Source organism: Monodon monoceros, unplaced genomic scaffold, assembly GCF_005190385.1.
Source record: "Monodon monoceros isolate NGI ecotype Baffin Bay Population unplaced genomic scaffold, NGI_Narwhal_1 Super_Scaffold_18, whole genome shotgun sequence".
NCBI classification, from domain to species: Eukaryota; Metazoa; Chordata; class Mammalia; order Artiodactyla; family Monodontidae; genus Monodon; species Monodon monoceros.
Genome location: NW_021703774.1, coordinates 90,798,143 through 90,823,295, shown reverse-complemented (window position 1 = coordinate 90,823,295; position 25,153 = coordinate 90,798,143). Strand labels below are relative to the sequence as shown.

The following is a 25,153-nucleotide window of genomic DNA, read 5'->3' as shown; positions in this document are numbered from 1 at the left end:
GTAAGTTTCCTGGGAGGAAAGAGCCAGGTACTGTTTCTGATTTTAGCCTGCTTAAAAATTATTTGAAAGAGATCCCTAGAATTTTAGATTCCCAGATCTACAACCTAAGAGATTCTAATTCATTGATGGAGCACATGAACTCAAATTCTTAACAGACAAGTAGATTTTTAACACAGATGAAATAAACATTTCAGTTTAAGTCCATTTCCTTAAGTAGTAAGCATTACAGCTTAAACATAATTAAGTTCTTATAAACACTGTATAAATTAACAATCACATTCCTTATCTTCTGTACAGGTTTCCACCACTTTTAGTACAGAGCGCATCTGATTTGGGATCCCCAAATTGAATGGTGTAAAATATTCGCTCATAGTTGTCTTTTACTTCTATAACAAGCCCAGTCTGCATTTCCATCTTTTATTTACACATATGATTATTCCTAATATTAGTTCAATAGAAACCTTCCAATAGAAAAATATTTAAATATTTATTTTTTATGAAGTTTGATTATAGTTCGAGTTAAGACAGAATATTCTTCTTATTAAAATTAATAGAAACATAATGAGTCAAATTCTCTTGTTGCAGGAACTAAATGTGCAAAATTGCACTCCAGTTTTAATCAGTTTTCACATGTCCTACCTCTTTCCTAGGGAGTAATTTATGCATGGAGAGACTCTGTTTTAAGGTCTGTCAATTTAAAATCATTTAATACATAAGTGATGAAATAAAAAAATGAATTCAGGCCAAGAACTCTCATTCTATATGTCTCTTTCATATGCAGACAAATAGTAAACATAGAAATGAAAAATCAAGTCATTTAAACAGAATATTAGATTATTATTATTCCTGTCTATTATAATTGCTAATATCTATTATGCCATGAAGATTCAATTAAAGTATGCAGATGTGATTGTGAACATGTTAATTACATTAGCATCTTTTCAGATTCCTGATTTAAAGAGGTAGCTGTGGGAAAAATATAATCAATTTTTCAGGGAACTGATTTCTTGAGTCATCCTTATCAAAGAGGACATTTCTTACTCTGCAGAAATGAAGACTTTTTTATGTTTTATGTTAATATGTTGTAAATATAAGCTACAAGGCATCTTTTTTAATCATGATAACTAAATTTCTAAATTACAACCTTTTGGATTCAGAATAATCAGTTAACTGAAAAAGCAGAAAATGAGTGGTAATATATCCACTGGCAATCTAATTTTTAATGCCTTGTTGTTTTCAAATACGTGTACTTCTCATACATACTGATATATACTACTCAGGATTGCTTATTTATTATTGTCTAACAAGTACAAAAGGGCTAAACACAAATATGAAATGAAGTTTTTACATTTTCCAAGTTGAAAAATAATTATTTTGGCATTAAAAAAAGGAGAAAATTATAACATCATGTTCACTGGTAGACATCCATTGAGTGTTTTAACAATTATATTGTTATGATAATATAATTATATTTTTACAATATAATTTGTACAATTATATATATAATAAGCTAGTTAATATTAAAAACTAATATTCTATGGTGTTACTTATGAAAATAGAGATAAAAATTAAATTTATACAAATTCAACTTTTACTTACTTTTCCACAACTTCACAAAATTTTGAGTACAATGAACTAGATGATTTAATTTAATCATTTCTAAATGGCATAACTAGTGGCATAACTAGTGGCATAACTAATATTCACATGGCACCCAAATAGCATTTAAAACAAAATTTTATAATCTTTTAGAGGATCACTAGGTAGGTATTGAATAAGCAAGTGGGAGAAGAAAGTCAGATGTTTCCAAAGTTTGTAGGAAGCAGTTAACCTCACAGGGAAGAGTGGAAAAACAACTCAGAACAGATGTCTACTATGCAATGTTTTGCCTAAGAACCCAGTTGTAAGCCATATTTGAATGAAAATGTTTTAGCCTACAATGTTTTACAATTTAATATTTCCTCCCCTGAAAGTGTTTCATAAAATACAAATTATAATTCTAAATTTAAGAAGTTATTTTAAATGACCAATTTACTGTTAATTTGTTTATTTTACCTATTATTGTTTAACATTTCTTGTTGTTAGTTTCTGTTAATAGTTGCGATTGACAGTTTGCTATTTATCAAAAGGCTTTTAATTTTTGCTAGCCATCTGGAGTACTAATTTTCTTGCTGTGAGATGTGTGAAAGAACGCTTCTAACATCTTGCTTCTAACTGTCACACTTAAAGAAGGTTGTCATTCATTTTCCAAATACAATGAGGATGAAGAAAAGGGGTGTTATACCTATGGTGGGGCTAAATAAACTCCAGAAACAGAAACCAGGGCTGATGCAGCTTCAGAAAAATTAATAATAATTGATTAAAAGCAGTTAAAGTTCAGATACACATTTAAGTAAAACAGTCATTATACTTAAACTTTGTACCCTAGTTCCCAGATAGAAAGAAGGAAAGCTGCTTTGTTTTACAACTTCCAGAAAACCTGGTGTGAAAAGTAAGTGGGAATGACAAGGGTGTGCAACTCAGAGAACATCTTACCTGAAGACCTATGGGACCCGGAGGTCCTGGGAAACCTCTGGCACCTTCATCACCTTTTTGTCCAAACATCCCCTGCTGACCTCTGGGACCTGGCTCACCATCACCTCCCTAGAAAAGGCAAATAGAAATGATCACAAACTGGAAGAATCATGATTCTGCTACAAGTCATCATAAAAATGTAGCCATTTCTAATTTAATCAAAGACAGTCTATTTATAAGTTACCAAGTACAAAGTAAGTTACATTTCCATTATCCGCTGCAAATATACTATTGTTAGTTTTGCTTACATTATTTGATTCTGAAATATGACTGATTTTGATTTTCTCATGTATATCAAGTGAAGTAAAAGCTATTTAAAAAGGGAAAATAATGTTCAAAATTGTCTATGAAGTACTTCTCAACTGTTTATTATCTATCTTCAAATGAAGTCACAGTGTTTTTTGTTTATAAAGATCAGCTTGGTTAGCTACATTAGATAATTTAAACTTGATTTAATGTTAAGCATACAAACTTATTACCACATGAAATAGACTGGTTAGGTGACAGTTCATAAATCTGATCAGAGAATGGTAAGGCTTTAGATTTGATGAACAAAGAGGAATACTTACAGCAATTCCAGGGGCACCAACTGGACCTTGAAGACCTGGGGGACCAGGAGGACCCTGTGGTGAGATAAAAGTCTGTAATTTTGAAACTGAAGCCAGAGGAGCCTAAGCTATGTAGTGCAGAGCATTTGGTTGATCAAAATCTATTAATCATCTCTACATTTCTTGGGGAAAAATAAAAAGGTTTTGGCATTCAGTGCAGTCAACCATTATTTATTTTATTCCTTGAGACTCAGACTTGCCTACTTGCAATTAATTTTAAATTGGCAGTTATTGAAAGCATTCTCAACTATAATGTTGTGGATATTTAAAAATGGATTTCTATGCTAATATAAATCATGTTGAAGTTTCACACTTGAAAAATTTCAAAATACCAGATTTCTCTAACGAGATATGTATGTGTCAGAAAGAGCACATGAAAATAGCATCCATATGCTATCTTCTAAATGAAAAATAGGATGTGGGGAATTCTATATGACAGAAAGTAATGATATATGAAACCTCAGAATTTTCTTTATATGTAAACACATGCAAACTCAGTATTATATATTAAGTATACTGGAACTCCTTATTTTGAGCAGTAGATTTCAATGGCTTTATGAGTCTTACACACATAAATATTACTTCTTAACTGTCCTTTTTTCCAACATAAATAACTGATCAGGCACTATAAAAAATCCAAACATTAAAGAGTCATTGGATTGGATTGCTCTTTTTCTTAAAACTGCCACACAGTGGGAAGAGTGCTTAAAGCATAGGTTCTGGAGGTATGTGTGGTTCAGGGACCATTGGGGTACCTGAGTCCCTGTCAGGTTTCCACTAGGTCAAAAATCCTTTTCATAACAACTTTAAGGTATTATTTGTCTTTAAACCATATGGTATTCAAACTAATGGTGCAAAAACAATGGAGGGTAAAATTGCTGATGATTTAGTCTCATTCTGTGGCTTTTAGGGTTGGAATTATTGCATTTCTTAACACATAATTTGAAAAGAGGTTTTATTAAAATTGACTTAATCTCAAACTGAATAGTTCTCACAGAGGTAATATAGTAGTAATATTATAATCTTCGGAGAGGTAAGGGAATAGTAATATGAAAAAATATCCATGGTTAACACCAAAAGGAGTTAAATGAATAATGCTCCCTCAATAAGAAGTAGGAAACTTACATTTTCTCCTTTGTCACCCTTGCTGCCTTTTTGTCCTGGTTCACCGATTTCACCCTGTATTTGAAAGATTTGAGTTAAAGTTTATCTCTAATATGCCATACCTGCCATTGCATTGTCATCACTATCATTATATGATTAAATTTTACTTTAATGTAATTATGTGCTAACATTTAAGGTCACAGTTTAAATTGGAAAAGCCTGCTTCTCACTTTCTAGTATTGACTAATATTGATTTCTAATATTGATTAGTATATAGACAAACAAAAGTCAACTGGACTTTGAGGAATACTGCAGATGGATTTTTAATTCACAAAATCAATTTTGTCTGAAATATTACCAGTATAAACTAATAATGAAAATACATTAATTTATATAAAAATATAATTACACATTAATCAAAAATCAGTTATTTTTCCTCCTAGTTTTCCAACTGCTAAAATGTTGCACATTATCAGAGCACTGGTTAACAAATTTTGTTATATAATTTCACAATAATATTAGAAAATATATTCAGTTCAAACACAACATAGCTATACATTCAAAATCAAGAGCTTAGAATCTTTGCTTACAAGTTAGTAAAAAATAGGGAAGTATAGGATTATCAAATATGTATGCAGCTCATTCTTAAATTTTAATTCTGCAATATCCAAGACACCACAACTAAATGTATACAAGTAATTAATTAAATTAATTTCACATTTATTTCAGAAACATATATATTTAAAAATAGATAAGCAACTTTGGCATCTGTTATTTTTTCTCACTACCATTGTTCTTGTCTTGTTTATATCCTACATACTATTTCCTGGGATAATGATAATTCTCAACCTCTAAAATAAAACTTTTGAGCACAAGGAAGCTGTATTGAAACTTTGGAAAAGATATCTTTAGATTTGACATCTAATCTTAAAAGAGATTATATCCAGGATTCTTAAGAAAAAAATTATTTTTCACAGGACGCACTAATATGAATAAAGAGCACTCACCTTGTCTCCATCCTCTCCCGGGGAGCCAGCAGGCCCAGCAGGCCCTGGGAGGCCCACAGGGCCTTGTACTCCATCTCTCCCTGCGGGGCCTTGGGGACCTTTTTCTCCCTGCATTGAAAATCCAGCAGGTCATTACTTTGCCATAAGAAACCTATAAATTAGCTATTGTTACAATTTTTAAGTACAGCTACAACAGTCATACTCTGGCTTCCATATTTGACAAGGAAATTGCTTTGATTTTCCCCCAAAGTATATTTTCCCAATATATTGCTATTTCCTAGTAGCAAATGATAACACAAAAGATCTCTATATTCTTTCGTGACTAAGAATACTAACACTGGTTAACAATTTATGAATCTCAAGTTATGGGTCACAAAAACAATTAAGACTCAACTTGGAATTTTTCTTTCAATCACACATTTTCAAATCAAGCATTATATATTGATAAATCAGATGCTCGATGTTTGTGAGAACTCACTGACCCTTTACTCTTTTTCTGTGCTACTTGTATACCCAACTTTATAATATGCTTTATGTGTAGACTTTTTCTATTTTTTAACAATGTTTCATGAATTTTTCTAGATTTTGATATTTTCTTTCATTGCTGCTTTTACTGATTCAAAATGACAAGGCTGTTAGCTTTTTAAAAATTTTTGTTTACTTTTAGACAATGACATCATTTTCCTCTTTTTAAAATTTAACTATATTGTGTAGTTTAAAAAGTATAGGTTTGAGGGCTTCCCTGGTGGTGCAGTGGTTGAGAGTCCACCTGCCGATGCAGGGGACAGGGGTTCGTGCCCTGGTCCGGGAGGATCCCACCAGCTGCGGAGCGGCTGGGCCCATGAGCCATGGCCGCTGAGCCTGCACGTCCGGAGCCTGTGCTCCACAACGGGAGAGGCCACAACAGTGAGAGGCCCGCGTACCGCAAAAAATAAAAATAAATAAAAAATAAAATTAAAAAAAAGTATAGGCTTGATAATAAAGATGGCAAAAAATCCTTTCAGAGCTTAAATAAGTGATTTCCTAAAAGTCAAGACTTCATCAGTTCTGTACAAAGTTATTCCTGATTGCAGTTGGTGGTTCTATCTTTTCTCTCATTACACAAGTTGGGAATCCATGTCATTAGTTCCTGCATTTACATTATCCTGCTCCCCACCCCTCTGTCCCTCACCACCTCCTGTCCCTTTACGATGACTAAGTTTTATCTCTTGAATATATTTACTTCTCTTTATCTCCACCATTAACATCTTACCCCAAAATACTAGTAGGCTTCCTCTCAACTATTATAATGTTTCCTTCTTATCTCACATCTATTCTTACTTCCAAGCTATCCTCTGTGCTGCAATCAGAGAGACAATCATCTTACCAACATTCTTTATAGTCAATTTACTTGTTTACCATTCCTAAGGTAAAGACCAAGCTGCTAGTGTGGTCTACCGTTACCTGGCTCCTACTACCTATGGAACAGCCTCCAGCCTCCCTTGCCCTTGCTCTCTATATTTCAACCCATGTAGATCTTTTTTAGTTCAACTTGATGCCATACCCTTCCTGTCACTTGGCCTGAGCACATGTTGTTCACTTAGCCTGGAATGCCCCTAGGAGGACCCTCCACTTAGTTAATTCCCCCTCGTCTTTTACATTCCATCATCAATGTCCTACCCAAGGAAAGGATCTGATTCCAGCTTAGGTCCCTCTGTTATAAGCTGACATACACCAGTACATTTCCTTATATCATTAGCCAGAGTTTGTAATTATACAGGTACTTAGTGATTCTTTGCTTATTATCTAAAGCCCCATCAGACAATAAATTGTGTGAGGGCAGAAGTTGTCTGATTTTGTATTCCATTGTACCTCGCTGGCCTGTGGCCCAGAGTAGCCATTTAAGGCTAGTTAGTTAATTGCTTAATGACAACAAAAATAACAAAATGTCCATAAAACAAAGTTAACAAGTTTATTACTTCATTGGGTTCCATACGATCTTATTGTATTTTTCAAAACTATGCCATAATTATCATTTAACACATACCTCTGATGTCACACTGGAGACCTTTTATTTCCTTCAAATTAAATATTGCAATGTCTCAAAACTATCTCCACTCATAAAATGTGCTGTGCTATTCACAGTGAATGTCACTATTTTGAACACATGAGCTGATTCAGATATTTCTCCTTAATTTGGATTTCCTTGAGAGACTGAACTCCAAAAATCAATCCTTTTATATGAGAGTATCTGTAAATAAGACAGATTAATTCTTAACTGCCTTCATTACAGTACACATAATCTCTAGCCAGGAATCACCTGCTGTTTATTTCTTCTGATCTTGGTCTGTGTGGAATCTATACCAATATATCAGATTTATATTTGCGTTTAGGAAGAGGTAAAAGACTTTGCTTAACATCTTAGCCAGCGTCTCCATCAGTTTTTACTAAACGTCTGCATGGAGGGCTATGGGTATTTTCACCCAACACTTCTATAACCATTTGATGCTACCATCCCTAGATAGATAACTTCTTCAAAAGTACTACCTAATACTGTGTCCAGCACTTAGTTGCTCTCAATAACTATTTGTTGAATAAAAGAACAGTGGAGGGCTTCCCTGGTGGCGCGGTGGTTGGGAGTCCACCTGCCGGTGCAGGGGACACGGGTTCGTGCCCTGGTCCAGGGGGATCCCGCATGCCGCGGAGCGGCTGGCCCCTGAGCCATGGCCGCTGGGCCTGTGTGTCCGGAGCCTGTGCTCCGCGACGGGACAGGCCACAACAGTGAGAGGCCCACGTACCGCAAAAAAAAAAAAAAAGAACAGTGGAATGAACACCTTGGAGTTTTTGTTGTTGGTGGGAATAACAGAGAGAACAGGTGGGCAGAACATTCTCCTCTCCCTCCCTCCTCATAATACCACCAATCACCAAAAAAACCTGGGCCAAATCTTATCTCTGAAAAGGGCTTCTGTCAATAATTTCTCCTCTATATCACCAAAGTAATTTATTATCATTTTCAATACTTTTCCATATTCTTGTCTTTGTTTCAATATTTTACTTTTTCTTCATAAAGTCAAGGTATTTAAAACCCAGCCTTCAATCTATTATCTTCAGAGAATTCTTGGCTTCTCTAATAAGTATACTCTCAATTGGTATACTAAAGCAATGCATATCTGTTTTCTCTGTATACATTCTTCATTGTGTTGTGCCAATATACGAGTGCCCTGAATTTTTGAATGAACTTGTATGAAAGGGCCTGAATCTATATGTTTTATATCCCCTCCCAGTGCACAGTACACTATAAAAGTTTTATGGACAAATCTTTAGTGTCTGAGATTGGTTGGAAATTATAGAAATTGTAAGAAGGAGCCAAATAACAATTTTTTATAGTTGTCTTTTAACATCTCAGAAAATAATGTCTAAATTTTCAACAAATTTACTAAGCTGGAAATACATTGCTTTAAAAACTTCTCAGCAATTAAAAATGCTTTCTCTGTCACCAAAAGATTCTAACCACAGGTGATATGGTCCTATTCTAATATTCTAAATGTGTCTAAAAGATAGTAGATTACAGAAAAACAGTCACTTTAATTTGGAAATACTTAAACAAGATCACAAACAGTAATGTCAATGGACAATGAAAGCAACTTGCTAAATCTCACTCAACTTGCTAAAACTAGGTCCTTAGTGATTAAAAGGTATTTTGAAGATTATAGGCTTAAACTAGATAATATATGTCAAAACTTACATATACACAAAAGTATTGAACTTGTATTTTTTGCATACAATGATCAGCAATTTTTATATATATTTACTGAACAAGTTTGTGTTTTAACCTTGGAGGGTGAGAGAATGCTTTAGTTGTTTTAGAAAATTAATATGATTAAGTGAAAAGCAGGAACAAAATTAGGGGAGAAATCTTGATGATGAAACTTAAACCTAATGAACAGAATATATCCATAATTATTAAATAAATATAAGATAAAATAATTGACCAGATGTTTTCCACCTCTTTCACTGTAGATCAAAACTCAAATCACAGGAGAAGTGCAGCCTCTATGCGTTTCACTTACAGACCATGAAAGTGATTGGAAATTAAGTTGTACTACAAGAGGAGTGAAAAGTGAACACTTTTCTAATATAAAGCAGCAAAGTATGGTTTTAATCAAAAGACCAATTTTATCTTTCAAAAGGAACAAACTCAGAAGCCTTTCACATTAATAATATCCAACTCCCCCACAGATATTAGGGTTTCATAAAATGTGGAAAAATGTCATCTCATTTAATGAATTTGAAATTTTCTGTATTATAAATATAAAAATAAGTGTGTTTATATGCCAGGCACATATGCAGAAAGAATGCAGTGGACTATGAAGAGCTAATATCCTTGAATAAAAAGTAATAACTTGTGCAGGATGACAGTATAATATATTCCTCCTTGAAATTACTTACAGGAGCACCTTTCTCTCCAGCTGGACCAGGAGGACCCTGAGGTCCTGGTCGCCCTGGCAAACCAATTGGGCCAGCTGTTCCTGCTGACCCACGTTCTCCTGGTGAGCCCTAGCACAGGGGAAAAAAGGTATTTTGTTATTAATGATGGAAAAAGTTACACTTAAGAATCACTTATTTAGTTGTGAAATCTTACAGTTTACATAACATAAAAGTCACTTTTAGACAATTTTAAGATCTCAGACAGGAACAGTACTCACAATTTAAAAGATTAAGTTCTAGCCCCAATATTAAGCACAGATACTAAAGTTAAGAAATACTGATAAGAAGAAAAATATTTCAAAATTATATATCTTTAATATTTTACAGATGTTTTCTCTTTTCATTTAAGTGTTCACAATTGTTCACGATGTTTTATAAGGCATAAATCCAACAGTACCTTCCTATACAATTCTCTCCCTGTATTATTCTGGATTGGCATGATACACTGTCTAGACTAGCATTTTTCAAAGTGATTTCTGGACTTCACCTCAAACTTGCTGAATCACAATTTCAAAGTCCTAAAAATGAGTTCAGAAATTGTCATTGCTTTGAGGTGCAAATATAATTTTTTACATAATAAAGTTCAATAATCACTATCCCAGAGCTTGGACTTTTTCCTGAAAATAAGTCCTTAAATTTATCTTAGAATTCTGTAGGGACCATTGGGTTTTATTATGAACACTAACTAGATAATTCACATTTGACTAGGTACGTCCAATTGAGTTTCAAAATAGAGGCTATATATTTTCAATTAGTTTGCTTAAAAAATACCTAATATGTAAAATTTTAAAAAGTGTGGATACTGCCTTCATATAAATTATCAACAATTTAAGAAAACATTATTTAAAGCAAGAATAAAAGAAATGCAAATGTAGATTTACTAAGTCATGTATAGGTCAAAGATAACCTATTTACCATTTCCAATTTTATTTATTGAAAGATAACAAGAATATTGTCTTTGCATTAGATTCCTAGATGGGTGGCTAAGTTTTAATTTATCATTTTCTTTCAGGATTGAACTAATGTGAAATATTAGAAAATATGATTATTAGCAGCTTTCCTTAATAATTAAGAAGTCTAAATAATAACATCATCATTTTAAAACTCAAAGAAATGATTTATAAAAGCTGGAAAATATAGTACTGTCACATTTATCTTCTAATATTACTCTCCCTATGTAATTAGAAGTCATTTTATTATACAAATATGAATTATTGACTTTGTTCTAATTTCTATTTTTATTAGCTAGAGAACTAACTAAATATGAACACAAGAACAATGATAATGACAATTTGTATTGATGTGCTTAAGAGCTGTGTGAAAAATAAATTTTTACCAATCATAATTCAAATACTAAAGAAGAAGAGATTACAAAGGAAAACTTCAGTTAGTATTTTTTAAATAATAAACATCTGTCCTCTGTCAAAATGTTATTTTTAATTTAATAATATTAAAACATTTTATGCAAAAGAGTCAACCACAAGTGGTGTGACTGTTAACCAGATGGCAGACTTTGGATGAATGATTCCAGAGGCCAATGCAGAAATTAAAAATGAGAATAGAGTCCTCTGAGTGCATTCAAGAAGTGCAGCCCTAAAAGTTGAAGGCATGCAAAGATTTGTCTCTACTTAGCAGAGACAGCAAAGAAAGAAAGGAAGCCTGGAGGCTGAGGAGGAGGGCAGGGGAGGGAGGAAGATGGACAATGAGAGAGAGAAAGAGAGAGAGAGAACAGAGGAGGAAGACAAGGATTAAAAGGAGGAGAAGGAGAGTAAGGATCCTGAAATTGAGAGGAATGCAAAGAATTCTGAATTACAGAAAAGAGAGAAAGAAAAAGTTCAGTAATGAAAGCACTCTTTTTTGGTGTAAGTATAAACAGAAAACAATATACAGTGTGACTAGGGTGATTCTGTTTTATTCGGGTAAACACTATCATCCCTAAAGATAAATCTCTAATATCTGAAAATCTGATTTCTTGAAGATGAGCGTGCATACAAGGTGGGTGTGTTACATTTTCATTTTAATATTTTACTTGTAAAATCTCACAAAAGCATTACTACCCATTAGTGTTATCAAATCTAAACTAAGCATCCAATTTAAGGGCTGAAATATTTTATTTGTAATTGATGATACAAAAAGAGATGCAATTTTGATATGTCAGGCCATGAAACCTTTCTCTTTGATCCTGTTTTAAATTTAAACCCCGACTTTTCAAAGACTACCTGAGGAAGATATCATTTTAGACTGTGTTGAGCTTGACAACTATGAGACCAGGATGATAAAAGAGGAAATTCACTAGAAAACAGATGTGTATATTAAGAAAATTTATTATTTTCCAACTATTGAGCCTACTAAACAACTATTGTGCTAAGTACTTTACAAATGCAATATAATTTAATTCCTGTACGACTTGTTTACTTTTCAGGTAAAGGCGGCCATAAGGCCCAGTGTCTAGCTCATGTGCCCTGATTCACACAAAGTTTCTTCCTGCAATACAGAGTACTCCATAAATGGTGAAGAAAATATTCCCTGGTTGTTTGTACCACAATAATTCACATATATTATGCTAAATTTTAATAAGTAGAAGAAATAGAAGCCATTTAAGACCACTTCTACCAGAACAAGCTCACATTGGTTGAACACTTTCTAAAATGAGAAAACTTAAAAGAATTAATGGCAATGCTTATCTCCTTTGTCCAAACAGTCATTCTCTGACATTCATACAGTCTAGATATTTTTGATAACAGCATGCTCTGCAGTGATTTTATTTTATACATCTATAAATGAAAAGTGAAAATCTCTGATGATACCTACTGATTAAGCACATGCTGTTATCAACATACAGAACTTATTTAAATATTCCCAGGTCAACTTTTAAGATTAAGTCTTATGAATCCTTTAATCCCAATTGAATCACTGAAGAAATTCCATTAAAAATGAAAATTTAAACCCGATATTAAAAAGAGAACACATTTAACAAAAATATAGTGAGACTACTCTCTTGTGACACTGATTGGGAATACAAAATGTATTATGGCAGGCATCAGCCCTTAAGAATCTCACACTGCAGATACATTTTTTTCCATAAAGGCTAGACAGTTATAGTTATAGAATTTATTGCATTGTCCTATAACTGGCTATAGTGAAGAACAGAGGGCTTTATATTTGTCAGATAAGTGAACAATTACATCTAAGATGAACATGTTTGGGTTTAAACATAGGTTAAATGGATAATAATAGGCTCACAAAGGTAAAATTTTTGCTTGTTTTTTAAATTGATCTTCAGCCCTCTGAGTACTTACTGGCACATAGCAAGCCCTACGTAAAAGTGTCAACTGTATGTGTGATCTTTTCCTTCTCAGCACTGAAACCAGTAGCTTTCCCATCTTGAACAAACTGATTAACTTCTATTTGGCTCTATTTTCTCGCCAACAAAATAGGAACAGAAATAATTTGCCCTCTGTTTTTTCTGATATTATTGTGTTGATACATCTAAAGTCTGTCCTAAAATATGAATGCAACAGATGTTAGAGTACTGTACATGAATAGCTACATACTTTAAGTGTAGATATGCAATCTCAAATGATTGCAGAAGTTAAATTTTATAGGAGAGAAAATTAAGATCCAGAATGTGTATGGTACATCTAAGGCCATACCGTTAAAGAGTAGAGCTTTTCCCACAAAACAGTATTTTTAATCCTAATTTAAACTGTTTACATACTCATCTCTATAGCAATGATAAATATTTTACCCATCAAAAGTGCTTAACTGGAAAGAACTCAGAGAAAAAGAGGCTAAAAACTATAAAAATATTTCCCCAATTTATGATTTAAATAGCAATGGACAGAAGGTAAATTAAAAGTTTTCTAAAGGTATGTATGGAATTACAGGAATTATAACAATCGTAATATCATGAATTATTCTGTTATTTTAATACTAAACAGCAACCACGATAGGTCACTTATTTTCAACTGAAGTTTGGACATTTACTTATTTTTAAAAGAGAGGAATTTACATTTTTATAGTTAGTGACCTCTCTTTAAGTTTATGTTAGCTTTATCCTCTTCTGCAGCCCTTTTCCCTAAACCTTGCAATGGTAATAAAACACAAGTCAATAGCATCAGTTTATTTCCTTGAAGCAATGAGAATAGTGGTTATTTCTCTAACTCTTCACACACAGGAGAACCCCAGATAAATATTTTCTGTTATATTCACTGGGTGTTTCATATTCTGAGAAGCATTTGTAAAGTAAAGGAAAGAGGTAAACAGAGAAATCATCTCATCAGCTTTCAATTAGAAGGCAGCCCACTAGAGAGAGGAAAAGAAACATAAACACAAGTCCTTATGAACAGAGCTATACAAGTAGAAAGCAAAAAAAGAAAAAAGTCTGCCCCTCTCTTTGTAAAGCCAAGTTGACCTTCGTGGCAAAACTAGTTTGAGGTAATTCTCACTCTGCAGATTACATGTATTTGAGATCAGATAAGCTGAAAATTCAGATAAAATATCAAGCATTACCAGAGTTTAAAACATAAATTCTGAATGATTAAGTTAAAGTCCTACAATATCTCAGTCTTCGGTCACTGATCCCACCACCATCTCTCTACATGATTCATCCTGATTGGATGTCATAATAGCCCCCCTGAGGTCTAACCGGATTGCAATAGAGAAAGTGTGCTTTAATTTTAAAAAGAATAGAATATGACCCAGTTAGTAAGTATAATCCTTCTAAAAACTTTTCCAGCTCCTTGTTTGAGAAATAAGTAAAAAGCCAGTGAAAAGAAGGTTCTCTGGAATGGGATGTGGACAAATAATTAGAAGAAATAGGAATTATGATAAGAAGGGCATATAAAACCCTAAGGGAGAGACAACAACAGGAAGAAATAATAGCACATAAAGAGGAAAAGAGAGAATCATCAGGGGACAATCATGAAATAGGAGTCATAGGAAAGGAATAAAGACTGATACGTTGCACAGTTGTGAAATCTTGGACTTTTACCTGCAGCTATGTGCCTGCCCCCTCCCCATATACATTCTCCATATTAACTCCCACTCCTGGGGACGGGGAAGAAATGTGGTTGTAAGGATAGAGGGCCTTTACCAGCACACTATTTTATTTTTTTAAATCTCCTTCTATTTAGAGAAATAACTGTTGGCAATGAGGAGATTTTTAAAAATTATTATTATTATTATTTTATCTTTTGGCCACACTGGGCAGCATGTGGGATGTTAGTTCCCCCACCAGAGATCGAATCCATGCCCCCTGCACTGGCAGCGTGGAGTCTTAACCACTGGACTGCCAGGGAAGTCCCCGAGGGGACTTTTTTTTTTTATCAGAAAAAGCATATGAGGGAGAGATTATTCAGGGAATACATTTTCCTTGATTTTGTTTTATGAAAATATAGGTGGTAAATGCAATCTGAGAACTCGTTTGCATAATATATTTGTATATACTGTGTTAACATAAATATAAAATGTTTACTCAGTTTGTGTTCAACATATGAGAAAAACGCTGTGTTGCCTTCCTCTCTTGCTGTTCAGCCCCTTGCTTCTTCCTGCCTTGCGTGTGTGCATCAAGACACCCACTTAGCAAGTAAACCCCCTGAGATGAGAAAACATGCCCTGCTTTGATGGGCATCTATTACCAGCTTTTTTGTACATCATCACGCATACAGAGAACACTTGGTTTTTGCCAGATTTTAGAAGCCCAAAGTCACAGTATCCTGTTGGGATAATTTTGTTTGTCTTCAGCAGGAGCACTAAAAATTGTTTCTCAATATACATTCACTCCGAGTAGCTAGACCTTCAGAGAACTACGACATTAGATACCAATTCTTTGCTAAGAGGACTAAGACAGTGATGAAGACTTCAAGACTAAGTCTAACCCATGAAAAACTTGCTTTTCATAGATCAAATTGATTTTTATTTATATCTTTAACTCCAACCTAATTCTTTTAGGGAAAATACATTGTTTTCACTTCGACTTCTTTGTTCTATCTTTTAATATATTACTCATTATTTAACATGTTATTTTATCTATTCCACATCCATCATCCTCAGTAAACCATAAGCTCTATGCAGGAAATGTCCATTTAATGAATCTATAAAACTCCAGCTTAATAGATTGTCTGGCATATTCAGATATTTATTTAATTATAGTTTTCCATAAGAAAAGACTTACAGCAGCTTACAGGGAAGACATAAATAAAAGGTAATATAAATAAGAAATGTTAGGTAAGAAATGTAAAGAAGCAAGTAACTTTTTTATTGGCAAAAAATAGGACTAACAATATTAGTAATCTAAAAGTGCATACTAGAGACCAAGGCTTTTCCCAAATGCAGGTCATGATCCATTGATGGTTTATGAAGTCAATGCAATGGGTCTTGTACAGCATTTTTAAAAAGTAACTCTAATAAAATAAAGCAGATAATATTAAAGTACATTATATGTACTTTTTGTATAGAGTTGAACGTAAAAAGTTACAAAAACAGTCAAAAAGCAAGGAGTTATCTTCTCTACTGTGTCCCAAATTTGACTCCATTATTTCCGTAAGCCATGACAAAAAGAGAAATTTAATTTTCGTAACAGTTGAAAGAAAAAAGAAACCCAGCTAACTGCTCAAGAAACTACAAATATTTCTAATGCTATTATTAGTAAGAGATTTCTTCTGAGGATACTCATAATAGGAGCCTTGCATACAAATCTCCCATATCCTCAAATAGATACTTTTGGTTGATACAACTCTATACGTTATAGTTTTTTTAAATACAAGCCAATGGCATCATAGCTAGACCTATCAGAGGTCAATAAACCCACTTCTATAGGCTGTCATAACAATGTGATACAAACAGTCTGGCCTATGTTTCCAACTGAATAGATTATGAATAAAAAGAATAGATGTTAAATATATTTATAAATGTATACATGTACACACTTATAGATGGATGACTATTAAATATATTTTGCTCTGTATGGGCCAGAATATATTGAAAGGGTATAGTGTTTGACGTGCATAACTGTGACATGTACACACTTTACAAATCTCACTGTGAGCAAGAACTGTTGATAAAAACCCTGCTTTTAGTTTTAGTTCATTGACATCCTATGCAATGAGGGAATTTATTATTTCTCTAGTATTCCAGAAAGACAGCACAACTACTCTCCTTAAGAATTGTATTCTAAGGAAAAAAATTAAGGATTCAATAGTATACTGGAAAATATTTATGGTCATTAAGGATCCAACTTGTACATCTGTTTAAGCAGTTTAATCTTCGATTCATTCAAGTTAAGAATGATTATAAATAGCACATATAGGAATATTAAAGCCTAGTTAGCTGTAATATTAGCTCCTCTAACTCTTTTCCTATTGAAAAATTTTTCACCAAAATAGAGAAGGATGAAGAGGACTTGGAAAACTGCAACTGAGAGAGACAGAGAGAGAGGGAGAGAGAGAGAATGTTAGGCCAATGTCTACAGAGTAAGAGATATACATGTTTGGAAATGGGTCTATATAATGTGCTGTGGTGTTTCGTTTTCAAAGGACTATGAACTTGGGCAAGTTGTTTACCTTCTCTAAGTCTCAGATCCCTTGCCTTTAATAATGGAAAGATAATATCTACTGGGCCAGGTTGCAAGAATCAAATAAGATAATAATTATAAAGTTCTTAGCATGAGTTGAAAGACTAAATACTCTTAATAATTTCCTTTCCCTTTTCTACTTCCTTTACCATCCACATCTTTCTTTACATTTTTTCCTTAGAGAACTCATCACTTTAATAGTTGTTCCTTCGTATGCATAAGTGCTGAATCTCTATCCCTCTCTGTTCCTGTGAATTTTAGTCCTGCACTTACCAATACTTGGTAAATATCCCTAAGGTGAAGTTAATATGAGATTGATACAGACTCAGGAGTTCTACAGGATACTCTTACACCTTTATCCTTACGCATTACAATTTCATTGTCTCTCACCAACTGACCAGATATTTTCCTTTGATATTTCGATGTCACATCTTTGATCAACATTGCAAAATGGAACATGTTATCTTTCTTGCCGAAGAAGTCAGCACTCCTTATTCTTTGTTTTTACTTTCAGTTGCAAGATAATCCCCCTAAGTCTTTAATCTCAAAAAATGATAATTAACATGAACAAATTTTCTGAATAAATTATAGTTTACATCTAGAAAATCAACAACTTTTGTTTTAATCTTGGTAATTTGGAATTAAGAAATCTCAAAATCAAATTTCACATGCATGTAATTGCTTTAACTGGAGTAAACTGAGGCTTGTTTAGCACTTGTTATGGAGTGGGAGTCATCATCATGAACCTCTTTATTATATTTTACAGCAATTACAGTAATAGCATAAAGAACTAATAAATGTGGATGATGTCTTTCCTTTTAGTGATTCCTTTTCCAACAACTTTGAGGAAGAGTTTTAATTGGTTGATGTCTACTGAATTGGGTATGTTAATTTATTGTAAGAATAGATTCTAATTCCAAATAAATAAACTCACAGTCAGCATCTGTGGAGCATTTCTATTAGCAAAATTTAAAAGCCTTTTAAAATCTTTTGTGACTACTAAGAGGCTTTGAGCTTTAGTGTGAGAGTGTTTTGTGTTTGTCATTGTTCCTGACCAGGTAAAACTGACCAGGCACCACTAAATTTGTCACTCCCCCAAGGACACAAGCTTGAAGTCATCATTCAGTTTTCATCTTTCCTCACTGCCCATATCCAATCTTAGTAATAAATCCTACTATCCTGCCTTCCTAGTGTTTGTTCCATCTGCACCGGCCTTTGACTTCCCACTGCACTATCATTGGCTCACTTACATTATGACATTGATCACTGACCTTTTATGCTCAATGAGTCTCTCCCATCTCTGCTATGTATTACACACTGATAACTTTTTCCCTAAAACTTTATTAAATTTGTTTGCTCCAAAAAACTTTGTTTTTTTACTCCATTTACTCTAAAAACTTCAAATCTTCAAATTACTTCAACTTGTCATTTTAGAGCTTCAATAATCATATGGCACATTATATTTCTGTTTTAGCATTATATTATGTAAATACATAGCAGAGTACCTGGATCCTAGCAAGAATTCATCACACTTTAGTCCCTCTCCCAAGGTGTCACACTTTGGTAAGACCAGATGTTCCCTAAACACCTTACCCCTTTCCTAGTATCATTCTCTAGATCTTAATGATTTTGTAATCCTCTATACTCTTTGAAGCCAAGTTCAAGGGCCACCTCCTGCATGACCCTTTTACTGATTTCTCTTCTCTTCCCCTGCCCTTGAATAATTAATATTTGTTGTTTGTATATCATTAGGCATTTAATCACTGACTGTCTTATAGTGCTATTTGGTCTTTGGCGTGTTTCTTTTCAAAATTGTTTCCCTTATTTTAAGTCTTTTAGAGGTATATCTTCTGTGGAGCTTAATTGTATACAGGGAAGTAAGTAGTAATTGCCAAATAAGCGGTTCTTGATGCTAAATGAATAAATATTAGATCTTTTTGATCATATTTACTATGTTCTTTCACATGTAACCGGATAATTGTTGAGTAATATTCTATTAAAGTATATCTCTATCTCCTGGGCATATTATGTACCCTACAAATATATTGATTTCAACTGTTCAAAGACCTCAGATAACATTGTTTGCTTGGGTCCTAAAAAATAACTTTAAACAATTTAAATTTTGTGCTCATGATTCAGGTTTCACAGATGCAATAACTATTGATCTCAAAAAATGCATCCATATTCCAAAATAAAATTCACTTTAGAACCTGAAGTTCTGGATAAATAGACTGCATTGCACTGAAAATTTTGAAGATTCTATCTATGCTCAAATAAGCACTTCTGTCTTATTCAACTATTTTTTCCTACTCATGCTACCACCACTAACTTATCTGGATATCTTAAAATGTTCTATATAATTTTATGAATACCAAATACAGTTATTGAAAAGTCTTACTTTTCTTTTTAAAAAATCCTTATCAGATATCCATACCCACCATAATCATTGTAATGACATTTGTATGGCCTACAGATTAAATATAATGTTAATCAATCTGCCAAAGATTATATTGTTATGTTCTCAGTATTATTTATGCTATATACACTTTACTCCAATATCAGGATGTATGATAAATTTAAATAGGTAAATATGGAATGATTATATTGACAGCACTGTGCTGTGAATATAACCAAAGTAACATAAGGAACTCACAGTCTAATGAAAGAGACAGACAACCAAATATATTCCAATGCAATTTCTAAAATGCAAATCATAACAAAGAGCACAAAGAGCAGAGAAATTTCACTAATATATGAAATGGAAGCAAATTGTCCAAAGATGACCTTATAGAGATTTTAACATTTAAGCTTGATCTCTACGGATGAGTAGGAATTTTTTCAAATAGAGAAAGGAAAAATGGGGTTTCCTGGAAGAAGAATAGTATAAACTATATTCTCTGCAAAGTATAAAGATTGTGGTAGTATGATAAGCAAGAAATTCAGTGCATTAAATTGGGTAGAATTAGAATGTGGGCCTTGAGAAAAATAAAATAGACTATAGTGATTGGGATCAAATTTTGAAGAAACTTATAAGGAGTTTGGTTTCCAAAGACAGCATGGAACCATGAGATATATATAAGCAAAGCAATGGAAGAGTTAAGGTTGTGTATTAAGCTAAAATTCTACAATCAGTGGGCAAAACTAACAGAAGAGGGTAAGAAAGAGAGTCAAGGAGATAAGACACTATTAAGCAAAGAGGGAAAGGAAAGAGTCTGAACAAATGTGGTGGTAGTGGAAATGAAGAAAAGGGGACAAATTAAAGGAATATTTTGGAGGTGGAACTAGTATGACTTCAATATGTTATATAAAGAAGTTGAGATGCAAGTTAAAGCAACTTTCATCTTTTTAGATTGGTGAAATAAAATGGAGAATGAGAAGAAACCGCTAAAATTGGTAGTTTGGCTCTTATTGGTAACTTCACACAGTACAGCTAAGAATGAAGGTAAATTAATGGAAAAAAATGAAGGCTGCATTCTAATGCTTTCTGGGGGGTTATATGTATCTCAAGTAAATAAAAATCTGATATTTACTCATTTGCCGATTATTTCATAAGGTTACATTGACTAAATAAAGCAATCTAGATAATATACAAAATGGATATATGCCTTTCACACTTACGGGATTTTTTTAATGAGCATTGATAAAATTCAAGTCTCATCAAGTACTCAGAATCAGACAAATTACGATTTATTTCCTCAGGTATTGTAAGAAGCAAGATAGCTCCTTTTACCTCCTGACAGCAGTGGTAAAATAAATATTTTCAATCATCTAAACTCTTTTGTTTCTGCACTCATTAGAGCATGCAACTGGTAGAAACCAGGCATTGACTGACTGATTTGATTGACACGTGTTTATTTTCTCTTCCACACACTGTGGGATCACAGCATGAGAGTAATGAAAGAAGAGCTGTAATTTGCAATCATGGATAGCATGGCTATTTATTATAATCATACTTACAACTGGACCTGGTGGGCCCTGGGGACCTTCTCCTCCTTTCAGTCCAGGTGCACCCTGGGAAAAGTGAAAAGCAAAGATAATGAATTGATGTGAATTGAATATAAATAGGAGGAGATGTATGAGTGACAAAATGAGAATATTAGGAAGTGTTTCCAGACACTAATGTATATTGCTATATGTATTATGACAACCCATGCATATGCTTACATATTCCCCTTTAATTACTCATGAATCTTTATTTAGTTGAGACCTAAAAAAATGCTTCTAATAAGCAATTTTATTCACATATTTCATTAATATGTTAATTATACCTGAGCTCCAGAAAGTCCTCTTTCACCTGGGAAACCACGTAGTCCTGCTGGTCCGTCTTTCCCTGAGACACCTTGAGGACCTGGGTCACCCTAAAGAACATAATAAACATCCATCATAGAGAGTAAACTCTACATGTTTCCAAAAACAAAATTGTAATTACCTCTAAACTACTGTGAGTAAAGCCTGAATACCGTTTAATGATGAGAGTATTGTGTGGAATGTCATATACATTAAAATGAGCTACTATTCACAGTTGAGTGTATATAAATGGATGGTTTTATGGGCAATAGAACTAACTGTTCTTATATATTGTCCAGTCATGCCTTGAAATACAATAAACTGAATATTTTACTGACATATCTTTCTGACATTCATTTAAATACTACACCAACATTTAGAAAATCTATGGACAAGTAATAAGAAGCTACAGTAAAAAGTAAATGGATATTTTCAGCCAAGAAAATTCCTTGAGCATGGTGTACCTTTGCACCTTCTTTTCCTGCAGCACCGGGAAGACCTTGCTCCCCAGGAGGGCCAGGAGGACCAGGATGTCCACGTTCGCCTATGGGACCAGTCTCACCAGTTGGTCCCTAAATTGGATAAACAAACTTCATTAGATTGCTCTTTTATTTTTGGCAAAGATAACACAAACCCAAAACAAATATCACTCCCTTTCACAAAGTTTTATCATTTTCAATTATTTTCATGATGTCCTACAAAACTGCATATAAAGCAGTGAAAGTAAATTACCTGGTAGAAGTCTGAAAGATTATGTGTAATCTTTATTAAAATCTGAGTGTATAAGGGAAATATATAGATAAATTCAAAGAGCTGTTTTCTTTATTTAATACCAGATTGTTTCGGAGTGAGGCCAAGTATTGTTAAAAACTGTTTTTTCACTATAATTTCATACCCTCCCCTCTTTTTATATTAGGTGTCAAATGAGTTTAGGAGCAAAAGAGGCACTGGTACCACTACTCAATTAATCACTGCTTGATAATAAGCTCAGGTCCCCTGGAACCCAAACAACCAAAGTGGTCCTCCTTGGAATTTCCATGATTGGAGACCTTCCAATTGTTAATCTACGTTCATTTGACAAAGTCTAGATAATGTGGCAGGGGGACCCTGAAGATCATGAGTTTGGGTTGGCAGTTCCTTTCGGCCAAAGACTATAACAAATAGCCCACTGCCTTAAACTGCTGCAAATGACAAAGTGAAAAATGTCAGGTCACTTATGTGTCCCCTGAGTGGTGCTGGTTTGTGGTGCTATTTCAAGTGTAGATAGAGAATGGTGACCAATTGCTCTCTATCTCCACTTAGAGAAAAGCAAAATGAAGGATTTAAGTTTAAACATATATAAAGGGAAAGTTTCCAGATGCTAAGATTGTTAAACAGTGGAATGTGTTACTGAAGTTGCTTATGGAATATCATTCTCTGTTATTTTTCTAAAAATGCAACAGATTCTTACTTTTTGGTCTTGGATAAAAAACACATCTATCCCGAACTTGAGTGTACATTTCTAGGTTTAAATTCCTTTAATTGTGTATTGCTGAAGGTCCCGAACTTATCATTAATGCATAAACATTTCTTCCCATAGGAATGTTTCCTTAAACATCTGATCAGAATTTCAATAGTAAGGAATGTAGAACTGATCCTAATTTAATGGCTATCACCACTGAGACAAAAATGAATGGTGATTCACATGACCACACAAAAAAAGGGTATCAAGTATTGCAATCAATATTGCTCCTATTAAATCACTTCCTTTGTCCTAACATGAAAATACGGTTACATTTGAAATAGGCTATAGAATTTTCTTTCTTAAAAGGACCAATAAAGAAAAATAATCCAATGAAGATGCATATTCAATAACACACCTGTTATTTTTATGCCTTAAAGTAGGGAGACAAAAAAGAACACGGGGCTCAGAAACCGGATGTCTGCATTAGGCAGAGATGACTTTTCAAAATCGTGAGGACCTGAAATGTTCAGTTAAGCCCCAAGATGTTTACATTCTAGTTGGGGCCCTAATCCTATTTCTGTTCAGAGATAAATAACATAATAGGAATGATTCTTTCAGTTAGATTTTTCCACAGAAAATTGCTGTGAAGTTGTTTGGAATAAAGAAGAAAACAATTATTTAGAGGGTTTTTTAAAAATTAAAACTGATAAGCAGTTAAAAGGAAGGCTCAGCACACACACAGAAATCTGCAAAAAGAGCATCATGCACACTGTTTTCTTCTTTATAAAGTAGCAAACAGAAATTCCCTTGACTCAAAGTGATCTCTGAAATAAAAGGGATCAACCAATCCAAGAATTCTTCGTTTTTGCTTCTATCACACATATTCCTAGAAAGAAGACGCAGTTTTCATTTCTCTCTGTGTGTGTGGTGTGTGATTGAGTTACAAAGTACTAAGAGCTAATTGTAGGCTGAGAAAAGACTACTTAAAGCAATTAAATAATTAAAACACTCAGTAAACTGCTCTTTTGCTATAATTTGTTATTAGCAGGGATAAAATTCCAGCTGAGTAAACTAGATGTGTCGTGTCCATTCAATAGGCTATGCCAGAATAAAAACATTGTTTTCTATCCCTGTGAATTATTTTCTATAAGTAGTTAATACTATAATTCAGGATACTGCATCAAGTTTTGAGATTCTTTCTGCCACCTCCCTTGAAAAAGCTACTTGTCTTTGCCATTATTTCTATATACTCAAAGATTAAACACTAATATTTTATCACTGATGGAAATCATTGTTATGAAGACAAAAATTTTAAGAAACATGTAATATAATGCAAATATTAACATTTTAGAAGAATTGTGTTAGAAGCTTTATATTTCTAATATATTATACCTCTAAATCTAATTTATACTTAGAAAACTAAAGTCATTTTATAATTTGAAATCCCCAAAAAAGATTATGGCCAATCTATTTAAAAATTATGTGGTGTTTTTAGCAGATGATGCCATGATCAGGCTTTCGTGTCATCTTCATTGTGAACTTTTTGACTTAATGTCATTTATTTTATTCTTTTCTTTTATTCATTCAGGCAATTGAAAAATCGCTTTAGCTAACTGATGGTTTGCTGAAGTTCATTTGATACAGGCAAATTATATATTTAAATGCCATCCAAAATATAAAAATACATAAATTTCAATTAAAAACTTTTCACAATAAAATGAGCAAATTTTACACAACTTAGCAAAGGTGAAAATATAAACAAGAAAATAAATCTTGTTAGGAAAATAAAGTAAAATGGAACGTACCTGTGGTCCAACAACACCCCCTGGCCCAGGAGGGCCGGTCTTGCCTTGAAACCCCTAAGGTAAAAAAAAAATCTATAAAAGCTATCCAGGGCACAAAGCATAAATTAAAATTCTCTGAGACAGTTGAATAATTCACATTAAAAGAAAGTCATCTTTTGGCTAAAAATACTTATTTTTAAATGCCTATGAATTACTACATTCCATTTCTTTTTATATTGAAAATTTAACATCTTCACTATTGTAAACTGTAGTCCTATGATTACTTTCAATAAGCTTAAAAAAGA

The 25,153-nt window shown here is 33.3% G+C and overlaps 1 protein-coding gene across 4 annotated transcripts in view; it reads right to left on the bottom strand.

The window, feature by feature from the left end:
* COL11A1 (collagen type XI alpha 1 chain) overlaps window positions 1-25,153 on the bottom strand; it is a 196,526-nt gene that overhangs the window by 43,581 nt on the left and 127,792 nt on the right. For all 4 annotated transcript variants that reach the window (XM_029228484.1, XM_029228483.1, XM_029228486.1 and 1 more), the window contains 9 exons: window positions 24,870-24,923; window positions 22,085-22,192; window positions 21,602-21,691; window positions 21,291-21,344; window positions 9,722-9,829; window positions 5,294-5,401; window positions 4,308-4,361; window positions 3,144-3,197; window positions 2,536-2,643 (listed from right to left, as the gene is read on the bottom strand). In XM_029228484.1, coding sequence (XP_029084317.1) covers window positions 2,536-2,643; window positions 3,144-3,197; window positions 4,308-4,361; window positions 5,294-5,401; window positions 9,722-9,829; window positions 21,291-21,344; window positions 21,602-21,691; window positions 22,085-22,192; window positions 24,870-24,923 — 738 coding nt within the window. The remainder of the gene's footprint in view (window positions 1-2,535; window positions 2,644-3,143; window positions 3,198-4,307; window positions 4,362-5,293; window positions 5,402-9,721; window positions 9,830-21,290; window positions 21,345-21,601; window positions 21,692-22,084; window positions 22,193-24,869; window positions 24,924-25,153) is intronic.